This window comes from Rhodnius prolixus, unplaced genomic scaffold (assembly GCF_049639745.1).
Source record: "Rhodnius prolixus isolate KJV_2025 unplaced genomic scaffold, Rpr scaffold_5, whole genome shotgun sequence".
In the NCBI taxonomy this organism is placed as follows: Eukaryota; Metazoa; Arthropoda; class Insecta; order Hemiptera; family Reduviidae; genus Rhodnius; species Rhodnius prolixus.
In genome coordinates, this window is record NW_027411624.1 from 14,847,454 (window position 1) to 14,871,217 (window position 23,764).

At 33.3% G+C, this 23,764-nt stretch overlaps 1 protein-coding gene across 7 annotated transcripts in view; it reads right to left on the reverse strand.

Moving 5' to 3' along the window:
• The window catches only part of Nep3 (M13 family metallopeptidase neprilysin 3), a 352,598-nt gene that overhangs the window by 64,021 nt on the left and 264,813 nt on the right, over positions 1–23,764 (reverse strand). For 2 of the 7 annotated variants that reach the window (XM_074135209.1, XM_074135208.1), the window contains exon 1: positions 7,180–7,287. The exons of 2 other annotated variants lie outside the window; for them this stretch is intronic. In XM_074135209.1, coding sequence (XP_073991310.1) covers positions 7,180–7,227 — 48 coding nt within the window. In that variant the 5' untranslated portion in view covers positions 7,228–7,287. Of the gene's footprint in view, positions 1–6,926; positions 6,956–7,179; positions 7,319–23,764 lie in introns of those variants that run through there. 3 more of the 7 variants (XM_074135214.1, XM_074135207.1, XM_074135215.1) reach the window with 3 other exon arrangements.

The window sequence follows — 23,764 nt, forward strand, 5'->3', positions numbered from 1 at the left end:
GGTCAGTTAATGTCACCTGTTTAAATTGCACTGGGGAAAACAAAATTTTGGTTTCATCCACAAAAACATTTGTTCTTACTTAATTCGAGTGTGCTGATCTTAAATCTGACTTTAGTTTTTCTGGGTAAGCAACAACTTTTTAGAAATTTAAGATTTGAGGTTTTCATCTTATCGTAAAATTTTTCAAGATTTACTTTAATATATTGAAGTAGAATGACTCCTTGAGCTACATTTTTTGTGAAAAATATAATAATTTATATAATGCAGTAAATACACTAACACTCTAACAAATATTATTGCAACAAAATTTGTCTACAATTTGGAAATAGAACACATTGAAATACTTTTTTCTGCAACCATGTAGGGAAGTTCTCATTACTCAATTAAAATCAGCTGTGTAATGCCCAACTTCCCACACTAGTGGGGGGAAATTCCCATTAGTGTCACTTTCCGCACAAGTGAGTGGAAAAACTTTATTGTGCTTCCTTGATACAAGAAGTTTTGTTATTAACATAAATATTTTCTGTAAAACTCTAATAAGCTTATTTAAATTTATTTTATTTAAATAATTAAAAAACGAATATTAAAAAATAAAATAAAAATTGAAAGGAATATAGAAATAAAAATAATACTTTAATAAATAATTAGATATTTTTAATTATAACAGTTAAAAAGGTTATAGTGTTACCTTATAGAAATTTAAAATGGATTCTAGTGATGCCTGTTTAGAAAACACTCCTCCATCAATAAAAGAAACAGCAGAAAATGTAATAAGTAATGTAAATACGTAAGTAATGTAAATAATTGTAATATAACAATAAAAGTTTATAATAAATAAATTACTTTTTGTAGACTGTAAAAATGAAATTTTTAATTTTATTAGTTAATAAATGGTTGCAGAAAAAATATAATATTTAACTCTAGTGTAAAGTATTTTCCTCACACTCGGCAATTTGCACTTGCACTCGCATCGCTTCGCTCGCTCGTGCGTGCAAACCCTGCCCCGCGTGAGGAAAAGTACTACTTTCCACACTTGTTAAATAAATAACTATTTTTAATCATAAAATTTGTGCTAAACTTATTTAAATTCTATTCAGGCAAAAATTTGCTCTTGCATTTGTGTACTTCAGTGATTCTCAACCATTGCGCCGCGGCACTTTTGCGTGCCGCGAAAGTTTTGAAGTGTGCCGCCAAATTTTGAGAAATGCATACAATAAAAATTATATATTAAAAATGTAGAAGATGATATGACAGTAGCGTTATCATTTATACCAGGGGTGGGCAACAAGTCGATCGCGAGGCCAGTTTTGGTCGATCGTAGATCGCTCGCAATGACTGGGATGGAATTCCGTGTAACATGGACTTTGAAGTGATTGTAGAAGATAGCAATAGTTTAATGCATTCTGGAAATTTGCCAAGGTCACCGCATATACGTACAGGAATGCTGCTACCAAAAGTTGGGTTTGGAAATCTATTTTCTTCATGAGCCTATATCTCGAAAACTTAATAAGTGATTTAAAAAATAATATATTTTACTTATCTACCCATACCTCGCTGGAATGCACCTTATACTGAAACAGTGCATAAACATAGTATGCATTTCACACCCCCTTCTTCCCCCTTAGACTACGCCTATGACAACAAGTCGATCGCAACACACTTTTAAGATAAAAAATATATCTTTTATACAGAAAAGTTGGCCACCCCTGATTTATACGACCAAATATAAACGAAATTATCAAAAAACATCAAGCTCAAATTTCTCATTAAAAGTATTCTTATTATTATCTTGTAATTAATCCCTTAATAAATATATACTGTTGTTTTTTGTAGTACATATTATTTTATTTTATACTGAAAATAAACATAAACTATTTTACACAGTGTATTATGGATAAGTAAAATATTTTTAAACCTATCTTACTGTTAGTGTACCGCCAAATTTTGATATTGTTAAAAGTGTGCCACGACGAAGAAAAATGTTGAGAATTGCTGGCTGTACTTGTTGAGGAGGATGTCGTTTGATGCAGCAGCAGTAGTCTGCCATCATAATTCTGTCCCATCGCCCTTAATCTTCCACTAATTTAATTATTATTAAATGGTTTTGAATACCAAAAAAGTGTGACATACTTCCAATATTTTTTGTCAGATTTAGTTTATTTTTTTCTTTAAATAGCCAACTTTGATTTTTTATTTGTAACTGTTCTAATTTTTCGACTGCTAAAATTTTAAGTAAACTTATTCTGTTAGTCAAAATTGTGACTAACTAGAATTTCAACGAATAATTAATATAGCTTCCGTCCTTGCTTTATGACAGAGATTGTGTTCAGTGTCTTAAGATCTCACCGCATAAAAAAAAACACTGGAATTGCTAATCAAGGTGAAAGTAAAAAGTAAAAATACTTTTAAAAAAAGTTTAAAAAGTTTATTAGAGGTAGTTGTATTTTTAGAAATTCAAACTGAAAACTCTCAAAAGTGTAATCATCAATAATTTCCCCAGGGACTTAGAATGCTTAACAAGAGGATGCAGAACAGTGAGGAGGAGGAGAGGACCTAAAAGAGTGGTCTTTAGCCCTTTAAAAGTTACAAGAATTTCTTTAACTTTTTCCCATTCTTTAGAAATCTATTAGAGCGAGTGAGTTTGCCAAATAGGATTTCACTGAAACATTTGTTACGATTGAATTCCGATATCGGGAGTTTTATGGTAAAACATTTTAGCCAGGAGTTCAGGACTCAGTGTGTGTGGGGAGTTAGAAAATATTAGAATTACTACGGTTTAGCATTAGATCTGATTTTCTATTGCCGGTAATTCTTGAACTCGTCGGCCAGCAATTGCTTAAACTAATTCCATTAGCAGTAGCCAGTGTTCGTCTAATTTATAACGGGAAGGTTCTTTTTATAGTAATCTCCTACTTAGTAACTTTTTCTTGGAAGCAAATTTGGGTTTTACTTCATCCAAGTCAGATATTGGATAAGCAAGAATTTGGGTGCAAGTAATTTACACATTTTAATTTAGAAGAGATGTAACGGGAATTTTTTTTATGTGGACTTATCTTACAATACGTACTTCCTTTTTATAAAGAATTTTATATTGATCATTTATTTCCGGTGGATTTCCGCAAAAAAACCTGATGTAAACACACCCAATCAAAATTCTAACAAACAAATTTTCTGCACTTTGTGGAAATCATACATTACAATGTAGTAAACTTAAAAGAAAAGCCAACACCAATCCATTGCCTAAAAAACGGCTGTTTTTAAACTTAAATTTTAGCAAAATACTCAATTTAGCTGTAGACAAGTAGTGGAAGGGTGCCACGATAGCCGAGTGGTCAGAGGCGAGGTCCGCAAAGCTTAAAAGATGTATTTGTTGATTTAGTGGGATCGATTCGCCCGGTTTAGGCCTTGGATTTTATTTAATGGTTTATATGAGAAATTTAACTTGTGAGTGTCAACTTGTATCTTGAACAGTGAACACGTAATCTTCAACGCTCTGTTTTTTTCTCTTTTTTTTTCAGTTTTTAACTGGTTATTTATTTTTTTTATTTTTTTATTATTAAATTGTAATTTGGCAGTCTTATAAAGTATTTTGTTTTCATCTTTTCTGTGCTGCTTTAAAGAAATTCATCAAACTCTTCTTGTGTAAATAACAATTTAAATTTTCAATTTGTATAAAGTGTATATTTCTTTTCGTTTAATTGAAAGCAAAAACAATTTTTTAGTTTTATGAGAACAATAGAAATTTCGACGACTACCCCTTGCTAGGTGGGGCGATTTTTTGAAAAGTCTGTAGTGGAAAGACTACACTGTAAATATTCTTAATTTTATATCGATCGGTAGTATATAACTATAAAAAGGCTTAACTTTACACAAATACTGAAAGTTTATTTCACAAAATTATTAAATTTAAAAAGAATCTACCCTTTGTTTTCTCTCTCCCAGAAATACCCTTAACCCCTCTTTCTGGGAAAATAGTTTCAAATAAAAAGCTATTGATCTACTTACACAAATATATCCAAGTTAACAGAAAACCGTAGGAGCTGTTATTTAAAAAAATCTTGAAATAATAATTTAAAAAAAATGTCCGTAAAATGGCAACTCTGATTTTCTTCATTTTTTTTTTGCGTTTATTTGTAATATCTAGGCTCTGAAGAAGACAATATATTTGTCGAAACGTTGGCAAAAAGACGAGTTGTTGCTTTTATTTGACCGATTCTTAGCCAATTTTGAATCCTTAATTGTGTATATCAGCAATTGTCATTAAAAAACACTTCAGTGCGGTTTTGTAACGCAGAGGCCGCCTGTTAAGCCGCTTGTATGGATATTTTAGGTTATAATAGCTTCACCTTATAGGAAAGGAGTATTCGTTCAATTGCCTGACTGCCCGGATGATTCAGTACCATAGTCTTCTTGTGTGACAGGATCTGCGTCGATCTTGAGAGAGAATAAGAGGTTGTTTAGTCCTGCCCAGATACTATTATCGAAAAGATGATAGATTGGGGAAGATTACGCTCAGGGAACTATTCAGGCAAAGATGGACTTCCTGGACAAGGCTAGGAAGATGGGATAATCAGCGCGTTAGCGCTTTAAGTAACAGTGATAACCGAGTAACAAATGATAAGGTAACGAGTGGAGTAGTTACCTAGTGGTAACACTCCAAAACATTAGACTGTTAGTCGTTCTCTTCACTTGACAGGAGATCACGAGGCCACTGTCTCTTAAGACGTCTTACCCGGGTTGTCAGGAAGAGTTCTAGAAGAAAGATTTTGAGCAAGAGGATTTCTATGAGATTGCAGGCTGAAGTGGAGTTTTCTGTATCGTGTTTTAGCAACTTCGGTGATAAAAGGAATGTTAAGGTCAGTGTGTATAGTCAGGTTGGAGACATAAAATGGAGCGTTTACAATAGTTCGAAGTATTTTAGATTGTAGCGATTGAATCCTTCGGAGATTGGAGCATTTGGTTGAACCTCACAGCTCTATTCCATACGTCCAGATGGGTTTCAAAATAGAAGTATAAATCAGTCTTTTGTTGTCCAGAGAGAGTTTTGATCTATCGTCTAAGAGTCTTTTAAGTCGTCGATAGCGTCTGTTTAGTCTTCATTTAATTTTTAATTTGCAGTAGATCTTGATAATCAGATACTCAAAGAAACAAGCAATTTTCTTGAACCACATGGTAAAAATTAAAAAAAAACAAACCCATATTAGAAAGAGTTGAGAATTGTGTTCTTTATTTTTACCTTTGGGCATTTAGTTGTGGGTGAGCATGACATACTTAAATTGTGATGGTAAATATTTGAACTTAATATTAAAAAAAATAAAGAATAACAATAAACCGAATCACGAGACTTTTTATGGTGGCTTTTTATTATAATGTGCTTGTCTAAAGGCAAATCTACAAAATTTAAGCGAATACTCAAATTTAGATTTTAAAATACAAAATTTAAACTAAAACTGAAATTAAGCTGACTAACATTATGATATATTTGCAAAATTTAAATTAATGTTTATCATTAAATACCAAAATTTGATGTTAAGATTAGATGAAATTTATATACAATATATATTTGACATATTGCTTCATTAATCAATATCCCTGGATTAGACATCTCATCTGCCTTACATAAATTAACATGAAAATTTAGTTTAGCTTCCGTTCCAGTGAATACAACACCCAACTTTCCGGTAAAGTAACATTTAAATATTTCTATTTTTAATCCATTATTAAGAGGCTAGAGAAAGTATTTCGATTACGGTGATTTTTCGAAATTGAATTCACCTTTTCGAGAGCACCTGAATTCGTAAAAAGTTTTTCGAAAATACAACACATCCAAAATACAAAATAAAACAATAAGTGCAAACTTTATATTATAACTGAAACTATCTAATTTTCCAGAAGAGGTGAAATGCATTTAATGCAAGCGGTACCCCACCTATAGTTTGGGAATTCTATCTGGACCAAAACACAGCCTTGTTTACACTGGGTTGATACCGCTAATCATGTTATTTCAGATCAGAGGCTTACTGCGCCTTACTGGCTCTCTCTCTTATCCTATCTTCCTAGCCTTGTCCAGGACGTCCATCTTTGCCTGAATAGTTCCCTGAGCGTAATCTTCCCCAATCTATCATCTTTTCGATAATAGTATCTGGGCAGGACTAAACAACCTCTTATTCTCTCTCAAGATCGACGCAGATCCTGTCACACAAGAAGACTATGGTACTGAATCATCCGGGCAGTTCAGGCAATTGAACGAATACTCCTTTCCTATAAGGTGAAGCTATTATAACCTACAATATCCATACAAGCGGCTTAACAGGCGGCCTCTGCGTTACAAAACCGCACTGAAGTGTTTTTTTAATGACAATTGCTGATATACACAATTAAGGATTCAAAATTGGCGAGGAATCGGTCAAATAAAAGCAACAACTCGTCTTTTTGCCAACGTTTCGACAAATATATTGTCTTCTTCAGAGCCTAGATATTACAAATATAAACATACAAACAATTTAGAGAATCAGTAACATAGAAAGTCAGTAAAAAATCAGTAATCTCTGAAGAAGACAATATATTTGTCGAAACGATGGCAAAAAGACGAGTTGTTGTTTTTATTTGACCGATTCCTCGCCAGTTTTGAATCCTTAATTGAATAATTTACGGTCACAAAACCTATATATTCAGATATACACAATTATTTTTTTTTTAAATATCAAAATCGGATCGATTCAAAGCGGATCACCACAAAATTATTCTTTTATTTTGTTTGTTATTGTTCCTATTTTATTATTAATACTATTTATATTTTAAAATGGCAGCTCACAAGCTGGCCGGCCATCTGTTAATAGTTCCTACCATGCTATTAGTCATAGGATGCAAAGCATTTGCAAACGGTGCACCGTAATCTATAAAAGCCAGAGAAGAAATACGCTCACTGGAATCGCTAGCTACAGCTCGTCAGTTTTAAGTCCAGGTACGATGTTGCCCATTGACTAGTGAACCCAGCGCAGCCTTCTGTCTGATGTTGGATCGTCCGTAGCAGGACGCCGACAGTACGTATATAGGAAAAGGGCCTTGGGCGTTAAAAAGAATATACATACCCAATATTAATAGTAAAGTACTAGTAAAGCACCCTTAACAATACTGACACTTCAACACAATAAACACACTATATAATTATTTACTTACAAAAGAAAAATAGATGGAGGAAAATAAATTACTCGATAACTTACACATAATCTTTCCCAAAGAAAAATAAAACTTTTACTGAGACAAAGTTTTCCAATATTGTCAAGATATTATCATCAATGTAGAAAATGTTTTATTCATTCGTTATCAGAAAACAAAACAAAACTGATAAGATGTTTATAAATATTGACATTTTATATCTACTGTTCACACAAAAGATATGATTTTATCAGAAACAGTGCCCTTTTTTTAAAAATGTTAGGCTTCTTTTTTTCACTTAATTATTTTTTAACCAGAAATTAATTGAACAAAATCATGCATAAAAACAAAAATAAATAAATAACATGGAAATTACATCATACTTCGTTCAATCATTTTGTAAATAGAACACAAGATAAGCAAGGCAATATGTATCTGTGAATCTATGTGTATGATAATGAGCTAAGTTGTGGGTTTCGGTTAGCCTAAGTAGCCGCATTTATCAACTACCTAACCTATACATAGGGCTCGTCCCTATGAAGAGAATGTTAAGGGATCTAGTTAGCTTTGTATTATTAGACTGCGTTAAGGCTACAAAAAGTTGTTTGGAACAACGTAACTTGTTTTGAAAATGAGGTTTTAGTGGATAAAACAGTAGATAGGCTGGCTATGCACTTCTGTCTGGTTCATTAAAGAGGAAACAGAAGGAGAAGAAGATAAATCTGGATATCAATGGATTAAAATAAAGATTAAAGCTCTCCCAAAGGAAAGATATTCGTAATAAACTTAATGCTGATATGGATGGACAAAGTACGGGTAGATTTTAAAGTTTGCTATTCTCCCATCTTCTTAGTTCAGATTACAAAAAGCTGTCAGCTGCAAAAATGGTGGTGTTTGGTCAGATGACGAAAGGCATGCAGCATCACACCCAAAAGTCTGATGATTATTTATTTTAACACAGTACGTTGGGATTATCATTAAAAAAAAATTTACAATAATTGAGTCTGCATGCATACAAAAAATTAAGAGAAATATCTCTGGATAACTTGTCCTGTAGCACTCAAATCGTTTTTGTTTTCTCTGGTGGGCTCTACGTGACCAAGAAATACGAGGTGTGGCTATTAAATTACGAGACTGATGATGTTACAGAAAAACTATGCATGCGCCAAATCTTAACAACCGTCAGCTGTGCAGCGTGAAGCCTTCTCTTTTGATTGCAGCGTCTAACGTGCTTGTAGAGAAATCTGTCTAAAACCGTCTTTTGTGTAAGTGGTGTTAGTTTCGTTTTGCCGAAAACATGATACTACAAATGTAGTAGAGCAACGAATTGTCTTGAAATTTCACATGAAACTTGGTAAAACCGTTACTGAAACTTATCTTTTATTAAAAGAAGTTTATGGCGATGAATGTTAATCACGTGCGCGAGTTTTTGAGTGGTTCAAGCGTTTCCAAGATGGCCGAGAAGACGTCGGAGATGATGACCGCCCGGGTCGCCCTTCCACGTCCAAAACGGATGAAAATAACGATTATAATTTTCTTAAGTCTTAAGTTTTCGAGAACTATCAAGGGAGGCAAAACTAACCGTCTATAAAAGCATATTGAGGCCAGTGGTTACGTATGCCAGTGAAACGTGGGTGTTGACCAACGAGGATGGGAAATTGATTAATACCTGGGAGAGGAAGATTCTGAGGAAAATGTTTGGCCCCGTGAAAGAAAGGGAAAAGTTCAGAATCAGGAAAAACGAAGAAATAAGAGAACTGTACCAGGAGCAGGATTTGGTAGGTTTGATTAAGAGGGGAAGATTGAGATGGCTAGGCCATTTAGTAAGAATGGAAGATTCCCGAATTCCCAGGAAGATAATGAATGGACACCCAGGGGGGGCGAGAAAAAGAGGAAGGCCGAGGATTAGGTGGCTGGATGATGTAGAGGAAGATGTTCGGAGTCTGGGAGTGAGGAAATGGAAGAGAATTGCCTTAGTGAGAGAGGAGTGGGGAAAGGTGTTAGAGGAGGCCAAGGTCCTTCGAGGACCGTAGAGCCAGAAGAAGAAGAAGAATTAATCAACATTACTACCGTGAGGTGTTTGCTTAACTCCGTGAAAGAGTAAGGAAAAAACGACCCTATTTGTGGAAGAACAAATCATGGGTTCTCCATCAAGACAACGCGCCAGCTCACACTGCATTGTCTGTCAAGACGTTTCTAGCCAAGTACAACATCCCAGTTTTAGGCCAACCGACTTATTCGCCTGACCTGGCCCCATGTGACTTGTATCTGTTCCCTAAAGTCAAAGTCTGCATTAAAAGGAACACGATTTCAGTCCGTTGAAGCTGTGAAAGAAAAAGCGACACGCGTCATGCAGGAGCTCACAGAAAAAGACTTCCAGCACGGTTTCGAACAATGGTAAATTCGCATGGAGCATTGTAGGGATAGGGGAGGGGTGTATATTGAAGGTGATTATAACTAAATATGTATAAATTTAAAATAAAATGTTTTACAGCAATAGTCTCGTTAGTTAATAGCCACACCTTGTAGTATTGAAAAGAGGGTCTTTAAAGAGTTGTAACTTAATAAGAAGAAGACCAAATAGGATGCTGATTGAACAAAAGAAAACAACTAACTTGACTCAAGTTCAATAGTGAAGTTTTAAGTAACCACTTTGAAGACCAAATTAAACTTTACACGAGAATAATTAGAAAAATTCAATTAAGGAACTAATAAATAACCTAGAAGGTTGTTATAATGACCACACTGAAACGAAATGGAACTGTACGAGAAATGCGTGCAAGAGATTTTCGTTGGTTTCTACAAAATAAAGGTCGTCAAATGTTTCAAAATATGAAATAAATAATTGATTTGTGACCAAATACGCGTTTAACAGAGTTAATACTTGTTTTATCATTTGAAATATACATTTTCAATAGAACATAAACAAAACTTAATTAATATTTAGTAAAGGAATATAAAAAAAATACATTTTTCGGCCATTAATATGTTCAGAAGAATTATTTAGTTTAATAGAAAGCGACCAAAGCAATAGGAATTCCTTCAAAAGTGTTTTTAAGCGTCTCAAAAGCTTCTTTGAACTGCCGAGGCTTTCCTTCCCCATTGGTCAGAAGAACCCTTTTCAAAAACTTCTTCCACCATTTAGGCAACACCACCACTACGTGTCTGTCTATATATATATAGTTATATCCTAATACTAAAAGGCTATCCTTCTCATCTTTCTACGTTTACTTATTCTCCGCAGGGCAAAACCCCTTAACTGGTATTTTCTCTCCATACCAAAAGTGTTGAAGAGAAACAAGTTTCTCACTTTATTGGCCGCATACAACTTTGGGAAATGTTTCGTCAGACTTGCAACGTCTCTATATTTCCTCGGGCGTTTCCTAAACTTTTGTTATCAATATATTTTGTCCTAAATTACAAACTTTACAATTATTTACCTTTTTGTAACTAAAATTCCTTGATTAATGATTCTAAAAATAAAAGATATACGAGGTATGTTCAAAAAATAAGGTGAATTTTCAAATTTCGCGGGCTACGTACATACGAATTTCGATTGTCTTTTTTTTTATGTTGGTACACTTGTCTCGAACATATTTTCAAAGTTGTAGCTATATAGCATGTTTAGTTTGTATGTTAGAGGCATAAATAAGACAAGTGTTTTGCGAGTTCGGCGATTTTCTTCTGTCGAAAAAAATGGATCAACGAATTTGAATCAAATTTTGTGTAAAAAATGGAATTAAGTGCTCAAAAACACTTGAAATGTTGAGAGTGGCGTACGGTGAGAGTACTCTGTGTCAAAAAAATGTTTACAAGTGGTACAAGCTTTTCACAGAAGGTCGAGAAGATGTGAATGACGACGCTCGCCCTGGACGCCCCAGCACATCAACAACCGATGAAAATGTTGAGAAGAATCGTCGAATCACAATTAGAGAAGTTGCTGAGGTTGTCGGCATATCGGTTGGCACATGTCCTGCAATTTTTTTCGGAAATTTTGGGCATGAAGCGTGTAGTAGCGAAGTTCGTTCCAAAATTGCTGAATTTTGATCAAAAAAACCGTCGCATGAGCATCGCTCAGGAATTGTTGAATGACATTATCATGTCTCAGTCACCGTATTCACCAGATTTGGCGCCCTGCGACTTTTTCCTGTTCCCATGATTGAAGAGACCCATGAAAGGACGGAGATTTGCGACGATTGAGGAGATAAAAACCGAATCGCTGAGAGAGCTCAAGGACATACCAAAAAGTGCATATCAGAACTGTTCCGAGGATTGGAAAAAACGCTGGCACTTATGTATTATATCTGAGGGGGACTACTTTGAAGGAGACAAAATAAAAATCGATGAATAAATAAATATTTTTTAAGAAAAATGAAAATTCACCTTATTTTTTGAACACACCTCGTACATTTGTTTGTTTTTTTAAATATTATTTTTGAGAATATTGTTCTATTTTATTCCTTTTATTTTATTTTATGATAGGAAGTATTGCTTCAAACTTTTGTTACTGAGTTCTCACAGGAAATAAAGTTTTGTTGAGCTCTGAGTTAACACTCGTATTTCAAAAACGAAAAATAAAAAATTAAACTTTAAATTTCGTTTGGGTGCTCCCACGGGAACAAATAAATAGAAAAGTTAAGATAAATATCTCGTCTAAAATTACTGAAGTTGTTTTCATTATATTAACTAAACATATAAAGAGAAAAGTTTTTAATGCAGGAAAAATTAATTTACGAGATATCATTTGGCAGAAGTGGAGTTAAGTTAAAGTGCCAAACGCAAGTGTGTACCATGTTACAAAACTATATTGAGTAAACAGTACCGGGCACTAGAATTTTCAGTTAGCTAAGAGTTTAATTGATTTAAATAATTTATTAGGACGAGCATATCTGCAGATTCAAAGTTGCTAGACTATTTATTTGTGAAAACTGTAGTTCAAAATAACCAAAAAAGGGGCGCCACGGTAGCCGAGCGGTTAGAGGCGAGACCTGCGAAGCTAATATGTATTGTGGTACTGGGTTCGATTCCCCGGTCTTAGGCCTTGGATTTTATTTAATGTTTAAAAGTGGGAAATGGTAAAGTATATTTGCTAGTCGCCTCCGTCCACGACACCTAATTGGTAGTTGGACGTTAAGCCCCGCCTGAAAAAATAGGCGATTACTTTACTTTACTTTACTTTAAATAACCAAAAAAAGTAGACAGTAAGTTCAAACTTGGTTGAATCAAACCAAGAGGAACTTACCTGACATGGCCCAAACAATCTTTCAACGAATATTTCCTAATTGTTTTGTTATTTTGTATATTTTCTGAGAATAGCTTTTATGATTTAATTAAACTTGCAACAAGATGTGTCTAGTGCAGGTTTTTAACTGTTATACGTAAAACATTTTTCTAAGTCTGTTCGGTTATAGCCGCGCTTCTGGGAGAGAGAGAAAGAATGAGAGAGTAGAAAAGTTTGCCTCTAAAGTTTTATTGCAGCATATTGTACAGGTTTATAAACAGTAAAATGTTAGAACTATCAAAATAAGTTCCATAAAGAGAACAATTTTGTGAACTGCAGTAAAACGATAATCGTGTAAAGGTTGTGCAGATATTTCCTTCAAAGTCTGGCTGCTCGTCAAGAAAGCTCTCGAGAGTGTTACCTCTTCCAGTTGCAGGGCCGAGATTTTCCTGTAGGCTAACTAGGCTTCAACCTAGGGCCTCAAGATCAAGAGGGGCCTACATTCAAATTGTTGGCAAAACTAAAAATTACACTATTCTAAAAACAGTGAACACTAAAACAGGGTTTTAGTGATGTATGAATGTAGCGATGAATTTTATTATCTCTCATGTAATTAACAAACTTAAAAGTGGGAGGTGAAAGAGCCTCATAAGTGGAATAGCCTAGAGCCTCTTTTCATCCGTCCCTGTCCAGCTGAACTGTTTAGTCGACAGGAAGCCAATGTCATCGGTAACAATCTATCTGTCTGAATTGTACGATCGCCCTTAGTACATAAAAGATGTTCTCGAACTGCCTAATTTAAGAATATTCAACGGATCTCTTGAAAGACTTTGTCTAATCAAGATAAAAGACCTATAGGTTTTATTTTAGAATTATTTTCTTTGAATTTTACTCTAATGTGAGATTGATTCTAGCTTCCCTTAAGAGTCCAAAAATAAGAAAAGCGCAACGGAAATGTTAAATGTTAAAAGCCGAGGTTAAGTAAAAAAAATAATTTTAATTCTGAAGAAGGGTGTCAATACGAAATAGAAAGCGAAAGAATGTTTATACTAAATATTTTGATAATGGTTCATTTAATAAATCAAATTATATTTTACTTCCAGCAGCACCGGAAAAAATCAGTCACCCGATTACCTCAGTATTCCTGATGCAAACTCAAATTAGTAAATTTCAATTTCTCAATCCCAATAATTCTTCTTACCTGCAACAGAAAAAGAAAAGTTCATCTTTTAAATCAATTTTATTAATCATTATGAAGACATATTTATTAATAAATATTTTAAGAAGATATTATTTCCTAATGCTATAGTTTTTGGAAAATCTTTTAAAGGGGAAGGGGGAGGGAAAAAAGGTCGGCGATATCTTCTAAAATAGAAGTACACCAAGTTGACAACGGTATCATTTATCATGTATGAAGAATGGTTGAGGATGTACATGTTCCAGGGTATTCTACTATTCAACCTCTAGCTGTCAACACCCTCGTACCCCTGTATTTGATTGTTATATTACTTACACTTTTCATTGCAGATGAAAAATGGACATGTAGCACTTCTCTTATCAGTTTAAAATTTGATTATTCTAATAAACATTAAAATTTTTAAGTAAAAAAAAAGTGACAAATCTAAAACTGACGATTGGTTTCTAAAGGACGACTGTAAATTGATTTAAGAAAATACTACATCATCTTTGTTTTCAAAATTACAAAGGAAATACTATGTGGGGCTAATTTGACTAAATTTTGTTGCAACAACTACGAGGATGACCCTAAAAGAACATTATTTATTATAAGAAAAAATTATAAAACATCATGATCATTTTTGTCGACGAAATCCCCAAGACGCGTGTTAGAAAACTGCTTGCCTCTCATTTCTTCTAGGAGATGCTAAATTCATAGAATGTTACAATCAATCGCTGTAACTCATAGAAAATCTACTGAAACATACCCCTGGTTTGCTAACCGATAGCTCAGAGCGCACAAGCAAGCCCAATTTGCTAATAAGCAAATTGACGCCTGAGAGGCGCCTTTGTGAACCTAAATAATGCCAAGCGTTTTTTTAACCTTCCAGCGGGCGCGCCCAAAAAGTAACAAAAAAAGGGCGCGCGTATCTTACAGATAAACTTTGGTATTTTTAATTTTTTCTATCAATAGAAGGAATGAAATTAATTAAATAACATCTATAATTATTAATAACGAAATAACAAATAAAAAAAGACTCAGAAAACGGCAGTACTTTTTATTTTTTACAAGCCAATAAGTGTAATTTTACAATCACCGTGTTCTGCCACTAGACTGTCTGAAAGTGTTCGCAGTTATTTCCTCCTCGTATCTGAGATATACAATGTCTTTTTCTGTCACTAGAAAACAATAATATTCTTATAAACAATGTTGAAAATAGTTCAATTTGATGAACACGTATAAAAGAAAAAATATAAATAATTGATAAGTCACGGATCTACAATTGCCAAGAAATGTACAACCCCAAACAAGATAAGATTTTTCCTGAAGTCATGAGGGTGTAGCATTGCTTAAAGGACAGCACCCTCCGCCGCTCCGTCTCTAAACTGCGATTATTTTAGTCTAAGCTTGTATCTGTGAGATACGCGCGCCCGCTGGAAGGTTAACCCTTTAATTTTGTGTATCCTTACTGCTACCATACTCTTTTAACAGCAGAAGACACAGGGTGGTCACAGCAGCTGTCAACCAAAAGTTTTTTGTTTGTTTTACCCTTGATGCCTTAATATGAATTGAGCAACTGCCCAAAATCTAACATGATCAATTTATTGTTGTCATAAATTTGGACTGTAAATGCCTCAGAGCATGAACAATGCTCTAAATATTCATGCAATAATATTGTGAAAACAAGGAATCGAGTTCAACTGTCAAAACAGGAAGAATAATAAATTTACCACAATAAATATGAACATTGTAAACAAAACAAGCATTTATCATTTATGCTGGTTGGACCACAGATTGGAAAAACAAATTAGTCAAATGGTTTTATCTCATTTTTATTGAAAGTGTTTATTTTAAATTTAAAGATATGCGTATAGCAGCTGTCAACCAAAAGTTTTTTTTTCCATAATGCCTTAATATGAACTACTCCATTAAAAACGCCCTTTGAAGCAAAAAGAATGCAATGGTCTAATATTAGATAGTATACCATCCCAATCAGATGGAAACTGTACCATATTAATTCCCTTACGGTACAACATTGTGGTACAATTTAGTACCCATATTTTCGATACCTTACAAAGTGTGGTAGCTCAATGATGTTGACGCTTTTCTGTTCAGTTTGAAGGACCACGTATAACCAAAACAAATTATTATAATAACAGAATATCAGCAACCAAACACTGATGAAGTTAAGACACTAAATGGAAGTTAAAATGAGGACAGGTGATTAACAAGATCATCTTTTATGTATACGATAATTAATTATACTCACAGAATCAGCTATGATTGATTTCGAAATGTGATGCTGTTAAGTTTAACTGCCAATCGTTCGACGTTAATTGGAGTCAGGTTCCATCCTAACTGAACCTCATGGTTTGCACTTTCAAGTAACCTACCCCGATGTACTATCCTTAATAAACTTCTCTTTTTTTTAAAGATAAATATATACATATATATTCTATGTGGATATTAATTGGCTGCTCTTCAACAATACTTTCGTGGCATATGTTGGGTAAAATGGTCCAAGATACCTTGTCGCCGCACTTAACGGCAATCATATTTCGTGAAGCACTCCATGATAAAAGATATTTCTTACTTGAGCAGAATATTCCCCCACCATAATTTATAATCCTCAATATCCTTTAAAGACAACTGTAGGCATTTCTAACATTGCGAGACCTCTATGGAGTTCCTATGTAAACTCCTTTAAGTAACTAAGTCCAAAATTATTAGGTTTGATTTAATCATATTTTTCTGAATTTAAAAAAGTAAAAACTATTATAAACTTTACATACTGGGTTTTAATTTTCAAGTTCAAGAATTTAATTAAGTAAAAACTAAGGTATGAACATTCGGTTTTTCTCATGACTTTATTTAAATTCAGTTTATTTTGTTTAGTAATCTTAAAGTTAGTTGAAATGACAGACTTAACTTGTAAGTTATGTAAATTAAATGAAAGAGGCACTCAAGCAAAATGCATCTGCTAGAATGTGAGCACAGAATCTTTCTTTCGTTTTAAATTATTAATAAGTACAATATACTTGTATGGAATAACTTAAATTTAAGTGCAACGGGTTATTATTAATTTTTTTATCTAAGTCATTTGTTTTTTTGTTTTTTTAATCATTTATTTAGTTACAATCAACGCATTTTGCGTAACAAGCAACAATGATAACAATAAATAACATTCACATAAATCAGAGTGGAGAAGTTACCCAGCGGTAACACTCCAATATCATTCTAAATTCTACTGACTATCTTCATCAGAGAGGAGATCGCGAGGCCACCTGTCTTTTAAGACGTCTAGAAGTGTTGTCTGGAAATGTTCTTGAAGATAGATGTTGTACAAGTGGATTCTGATGTGTTTAAATGTTAAGATGGAATTTTCTGAAACGTGTTTCAGCAACTTGTGTGACGAAAGGAATGTTCAAGTCTGTGTGAATGGTTTGATTGGTGACGTAGAAAGGAGCGTTTACTATAGAGCGAAGAATTTTAGATTGCAAGGACTGGATCCTTTGGAGATTTTAGCGTTTGGTTGAACCTCCACAGTTCGATGCCATAAGCCCAGGCTGGTTTTAGTATACTTACATATATAAGTCTTTTGTTGTCCAGAGTGAGTTTTGATCTGTTGTCGAGTAGTCTTTTCAGTTGTCAGAAGCGTCTGTTGAGTTCTGTTCTCTTAAGTCGAGTATGAGGGTTCCATGTAAGTCTTCTGTCAAGGTAAAGCCCAAGGTAGCGAACTACATTGACTAGTGGTAAAGGAATTGAATTGTAAAAGACAGGAGGAAGAGTGATGCGTCGAAGAGTGAAGGTAATGATTTGAGATTTTGTTTCGTTCAGTTTGATAGCCCATTAAGTCATTTGTTAAAAACAACAATCTTTCTTAGATCGCAAAATAATTTAGTGGCATATTTGAGGAAGGGCAGAAATCTTAAATTTCGTTTCTTTGGTTGTATTTAGATTCTCTTCAACTGCTCTGAAACATATGCGACAATTTTAGCTTTTATAATGAGCTTATTGTTATTGTTGAAGCATTTTGAATGCTCCACCAACACTATGGCAATTAACTGTCAATTACTAAGTGGTGAGTAAAACTGTTATTTAATATCTGGGCATTAACTACTCTCTTCAACGGAGTAGAGAAGTTCACTACGTCATTGGCGTTTCTAAGCATGCCGGACAATAATGTTATGCTTGACGGTCAACGTTTTGTGGCTTACGATTTGGTGATAAAAAGCTTCATTTTGTTACCATTATTTTGGAAGTTTTTAAGGCAGGTTTAAGTCTGTTTTTAAGGCAGGTTTAAGTCTGTTAAGATGTTAAGTCAAATTCTCGAGATACCACATGATACATTAAATTTTATGTCTCGATTTGACAATGAATTTAATTGGACTGTTTTTTTTTTCCAACTAAAAATACAAGTGAAGATGGAATTTTGTGAAGACACAAGTGAATTCTATAGAATTCTTAACTTTCCAAACACGTAACCTTTTTTGGTTATAAAAGTTTATTTTTGAAAGGCAAAGCCATTCAATAAAAGCCTATGATTATATGGTGAAAAGGCCCTTTTGTTACCTCACCAAAGCAATATGGTTCACTATTACATTTTCTTTTGGGTGAACAAAAGAATGAATCCATTGTTTATACATGGAATAAGTATTATAAAAATAATGAGCAAGTCTTTCTCTCTATTCTATTTGCAATACTATGGAACACGCAACTCTTTTGGTACAAAAAACTTATATATATTCTGCACATAGTTTAAAAATAGAAGTTGCTATGAAAAAACAAAATTATTATTGAAGTCGTTCAGTTATTAGAAAAAAAAAAGAAAGTTATTTTTCTTCTCTTTTATTGAATAGAAGCAAACTTCTTCGCAACTTTTATTAGTTTGTTACAACTTGATGTTGTAGGACTTGGTCTCAAAATATTCATCAAGACATTTTATTGTTATTACAGAATTTTAATAATTTCTAGGCGAAGATATAAACCTTTATAGCAGAACTCGTTAAATAGTTAATTCTAAATTCTTCCTTACATTCGTAGGGATTATTACTGTAAATAGAGGGAACAGTTGGGAATGTTTATGAATCTGTGATTTTGTATTTCTGTCTTAATCATATCGCAGGCAAGGAGATAAGTATATATACATTTTCCCGCTGTAATTTCACTCTTGAAACTACTTTGCAACGTTATACTCTCTTTATTTGACAATATCGCTGCCAGATTAATACTAGGGAATCTTTTGCTGTAAAGTGTTATGTAATTCTCAATTACAGTGTCATTCCAGACTTGTTTGTGTTGACTAAAAAGCGCAAGTCTCCACTTGTTATAGGTTATAACTCCTATTGCTTCTCATATAAGATGGTTTAAAGATTGTGTAGATTTTTCTTTTATGAGTTATCTCTAAAAATTACCATTTCATTTTGTATAGAGAGAATATAATAAGAGCCGTTCACTGCACAACTTGATTAACTCCATAAAACAAAAAAATGCAATGAAATAATCAACATGGTCTTTTTAAAATTCCATTTATAATATAAATTTACCATTATCATTCAGCGCCTGCTACTGTATTTGAGTTGAATTATTGCAACGATTTACATTAGAGCACGGAATTAATCAAAATGGCTTCTGAAATAAATTATTAATTATTCAATGGCCAAAAAATGGAAACTTCGTCTTTAATAAGTTTATAATATTTGAGATTAGGTCTTCGTTCAAAATATTTGCTTTAATTATTTAATCAAATCAGTTATTTAAATTTATCTACAAGGTTTAGTTGAAAGCTGTAATTCCTTTCGTTTTTGGTACAAATTAAATTATTGAAAATAAAAATAATTACAAACAAAAAGCAATTCAAAATTAGTTGTTATTGTTTGTTAACTTAATATTTCATGATGCATTCGCAAAATCAATCATTGATAAAACAGGAAAAGAATAATCAAACACAAAAACAAGAAAAAACAAAAAAAATCTTGTTTTCTAAAACATTTTTCTCGAGTTTGTTTTCCACCATTCTTGTCAGTATTTTAATTTTGTTCAATCATTTCTTCCTCTCCCTCTTAAGAGAGAACCGCTCAGGGCTTTTCCGGAAATTGCTTGGTAAATAACCAAAGAGCTTTCGTGACAATCAAGACAGAGTTCTGAACTTCTATAGCGATGTATTATATAAACTTAAGTGAAGTTTATAGTTAAAATAAATTCTTAAAAAGCTTAATAATAATTTATTAGTAGAGGACGAGATTAGCTATGCGGTTAGCGTATTGCATTCCCACGTGGAGATCACGGATTCGAATCCAGCTGCTGGTCCCTTAGATTTTACTCTTCCAAGGAGCTCCTTACAGCTCACTGTGATGCGTCTGTAACGAGAGAGAGAGAGAAAAAAAAACTCCGGGCGCTAATAACATCAGATATTGCCGCGCCTTAAATCATTAAAATAATAATAATTTATTTTCATAGATTTCAATGATATGATTTAACAAGTCAATATTTCTAAAATCTATTTTGTCTTAAATTGGTGCTAATATAAATTTAAATCGTAAAATTGGTTGTCTCAATTGTCTTGTTTTCTTTTCTTTAGCTTCATTTGTCTACTTCTACAGAAATTTTGATAAATACTTTTTTTTTCAAAATAAGTAATCTTCAAAATGAATATTCCAGCTGAAAATTCGATACCAAAAATTAGAAACGCTGGCTACACTTTCATTTACCTAGAATACATTAAGTAAAAAGTAGAATGAAGTAAAGTAGAATATCACTAACAAGATGTATGTGCTTCATTAATAGTGCTGCACGAGAAACGAGACAAATCTCGGTACCGAGACCGAGACGAGACTTGAGCAACCGAGACCGAGATCGAGACATGATATATATCTCGTCGAGAAATCTCGGTCTCGTCTCGGTTTTTCAAATATTAATTTTTAGCTACAAAAATATAAAATTGTGTTCTTTATTAATAAATAATCATTACGGGTATTGAATTAATTATTAAAAGATACGATTTTATTATATATGTTCAATATTACTACATCTATTTGACTTCGAATTACATAAGTAAAGTAAGCAAAGTATTGCCCAAGCATTGATACATAAAAGAGCTTTTACTGAGTCAGAAGTTAGAGAAGATCTTCTATTAGTCATTATCATCGCATCGAGACATGATATATATCTCGTCGAGAAATCTCGGTCTCGTCTCGGTTTTTCAAATATTAATTTTTAGCTACAAAAATATAAAATTGTGTTCTTTATTAATAAATAATCATTACGGGTATTGAATTAATTATTAAAAGATACGATTTTATTATATATGTTCAATATTACTACATCTATTTCACTTCGAATTACATAAGTAAAGTAAGCAAAGTATTGCCCAAGCATTGATACATAAAAGAGCTTTTACTGAGTCAGAAGTTAGAGAAGATCTTCTATTAGTCATTATCATCGCAGCTTGCGAAAATAATCTTTCCGATGGCACTAAAGTTGCACAGATACTAAAAATATCTTTCGCCATTCTAGACAAATTTTTGAAGGAATTCTCAAGTGTTTTCCACTATTCTAAAATGTCAACGTCTACTGGTGCTTGGTCTAATTTGGTATAATTAATTATTTCTGCCATGCTTCGGTGATATTTGCTGATTTTTGAGCAAATGGTGCAAAAATATTGATGCTGTCGTCGTCATCGTCAAAAGGTGACTCATCAGATTCTTTATCTTCTCCAACAGCCATAACTAATGGAGCGGGAAGTTTCTTGGGAGGTGTATTTTTTATTTCACGAATCGACTTGATATAGGAGGCAGATATGTTATTTGGGTCTTTCATTTGGCGCGTTTTTAACATCTTTTTGAAATTATATAAAGATATATAACATTAATAATAATATATGATGCATTAAAGTGTAAGTAGTTGTCTTCTTTTACACACATTTTCATTACCAATATATAAATTAAAATAATTATTAGAAAATAATAACATTTTTTGAAAAGATTATTAATAGCAAACTGCTTTTAATACTTAAACAAAAATTCAAAAAACCGAGACCGAGATCGAGACTGCATAAAGTCTCGCCTCGTCTCGGTCTCGTGCAGCACTATTCATTGATCATACTTGAAACTACTTATTAAAATTATTGTTTAATCTAATCTGAGGAAATCCAATACATGTATTTTCGGTAACACATTCATTTTCCAAAAATTTTGAAAATTGTGACAGAAAGAGAATCTGTGAAAGCTACTACTTCCATTTTGTGCGAGCTTACAAAGATTTTGTTTGTAATCGGGTTCACAATTCTTTTTTGTTGTGCGTTGAAGCAACAACAACAACAACAACAAAAAAAAAAACTCGTATCTTATTGAAGTGAAAGTTCCAGAAAAGATTTCTAACGGCAAGGATGTAAAAGAAGATTAGAAATACCTGACAGTGGCGGAATGGTAGCGAACATCTCTTGCGTTATCCTCTTCCTACATGATTGTCGCCCTGCACATTCACAAAAGACAAGTTCCTTAGCTATATCTCTGAATTCCTTATTATTCCAGTCCTTTAGCTCGCTCGCCCTCTACTATAACCTGCTTCTTCTTTTTTCTTTTTCTACACTATCTCTTATTTTAAACCCTTTTTTTTCAGCGAGCATCTTCTTCTGACTTAACATTATCTTCAACTGTAAATGTAATGGATAAAACCCCAAGGGGAATTAACTTTCTTGTCTTCGCCATTTTTTTAATCTATTTTTTTATTTTTAGCTTTCTTAAAAAATATGCAAAGCGATTAATCAATTTTTAGCCAAAATATCTCTATTATTTGGTTGTTTTCTGTCACAACAATTTATGTGAATACATTTACTTTAAAAGTAGATTCTACTATAAATTCTTAATTGATTTCAATACAGTTAATGTTCACTGCAATTAAACAACATTTAGAAGGACACGAGACATTACAAGCTTTCCTAGAACTTCAACTAAAATAAATGTTACCTGAAGAAAAGGTTTTAAATCAAAATGACGAGTTCTAAAATTATTTGTTTTTATTTTAAATTCTAGGATTTTGCCTCTCAAACTAAAGCCACTTAAGCTGCAATTACACTAGTTAATCCTATCCTAGCTAAGCAAGGCCCAGAGGGTCCAGATTAGATTAGATTATATCGCGTGTATAAGGACGTCACCATTAAGAAAAGCACAGGTAGATGGTACGCATTGATGGCCACCCGCACAACCAAAAGGAGTCCAACCAACCAAAAGAATTTGGAGTTCCATATGGTATTGCATTACTAGCACTGGTTAAGAGACAAGGCAATGTAAATTATACACACAATGATTTCGATCCTTGATTCGATTTCAAGTTCTTGATTACTCCATGTCTTTCTGTCAAAGGATTTCTGGCTCTCATGGACATCCTTAATTTGGCTCCTAGCCAATTGGGATAAAAAAGAAAAATGGCAACTCCAAAAGCTGTCTAAAGAAAGGCATACATATCTGAATCCTTACAAGAAAAAGTGCCAACAAATCGAAGAATAAGAAAAAACTCAGCTGAATATAAAGAAGAAAGAACTTAATAAGTCCAACGGTCCAGAATTAGGTCACATCGTTCTCTAACATTCTTACATTCATCAGCTTTTCAGCGCTAGACAAAAGAATCCCCTATAGCTAGCTGAAAGATTTTGTTGAACTTCTTACTATTCGCCATTTACTGTATACCTTCAAAGAACTATAAGTGATAAGGAGAACATTAAAACCTCTTAGCCAATTTGAGACTAAGTCTGGCGATAAACACTAGGTAGGATAAGGAGCGTTGTTTTTTTAAAAAAAAATCGTGACCAAAAAAGTGTATAATTAATTGAAGTGAATGTTTAAAAGTGTGAACATGAACAAAACAGTTTGCTAGCATGGAAGATGAATATCTATAATCTGGGTAGGTTAGAAGGGATTGTAGGAATACTGACTACCATAATTTCATTGTTTGAAGAGTGTAATGTAAGATGTAGGCGCTTACTTGCGAATGATAAATAATAAGTATCCTGGACTCGTAAAAGTGCCTACTGACTTAAGAAAAGATCAATTTGGCCAAAGGCAACCAGCAGTCGACGCAATGAAATTCATAAAAAATAATAATGAATATATAAATTTATTTTAACTTTCACGAATTCTTTCTCCATTCAGCCATGCTGACGCTGGAGTTCCGGCTAGGCAACATACTAGGCCCCATTCTGTACACAATCT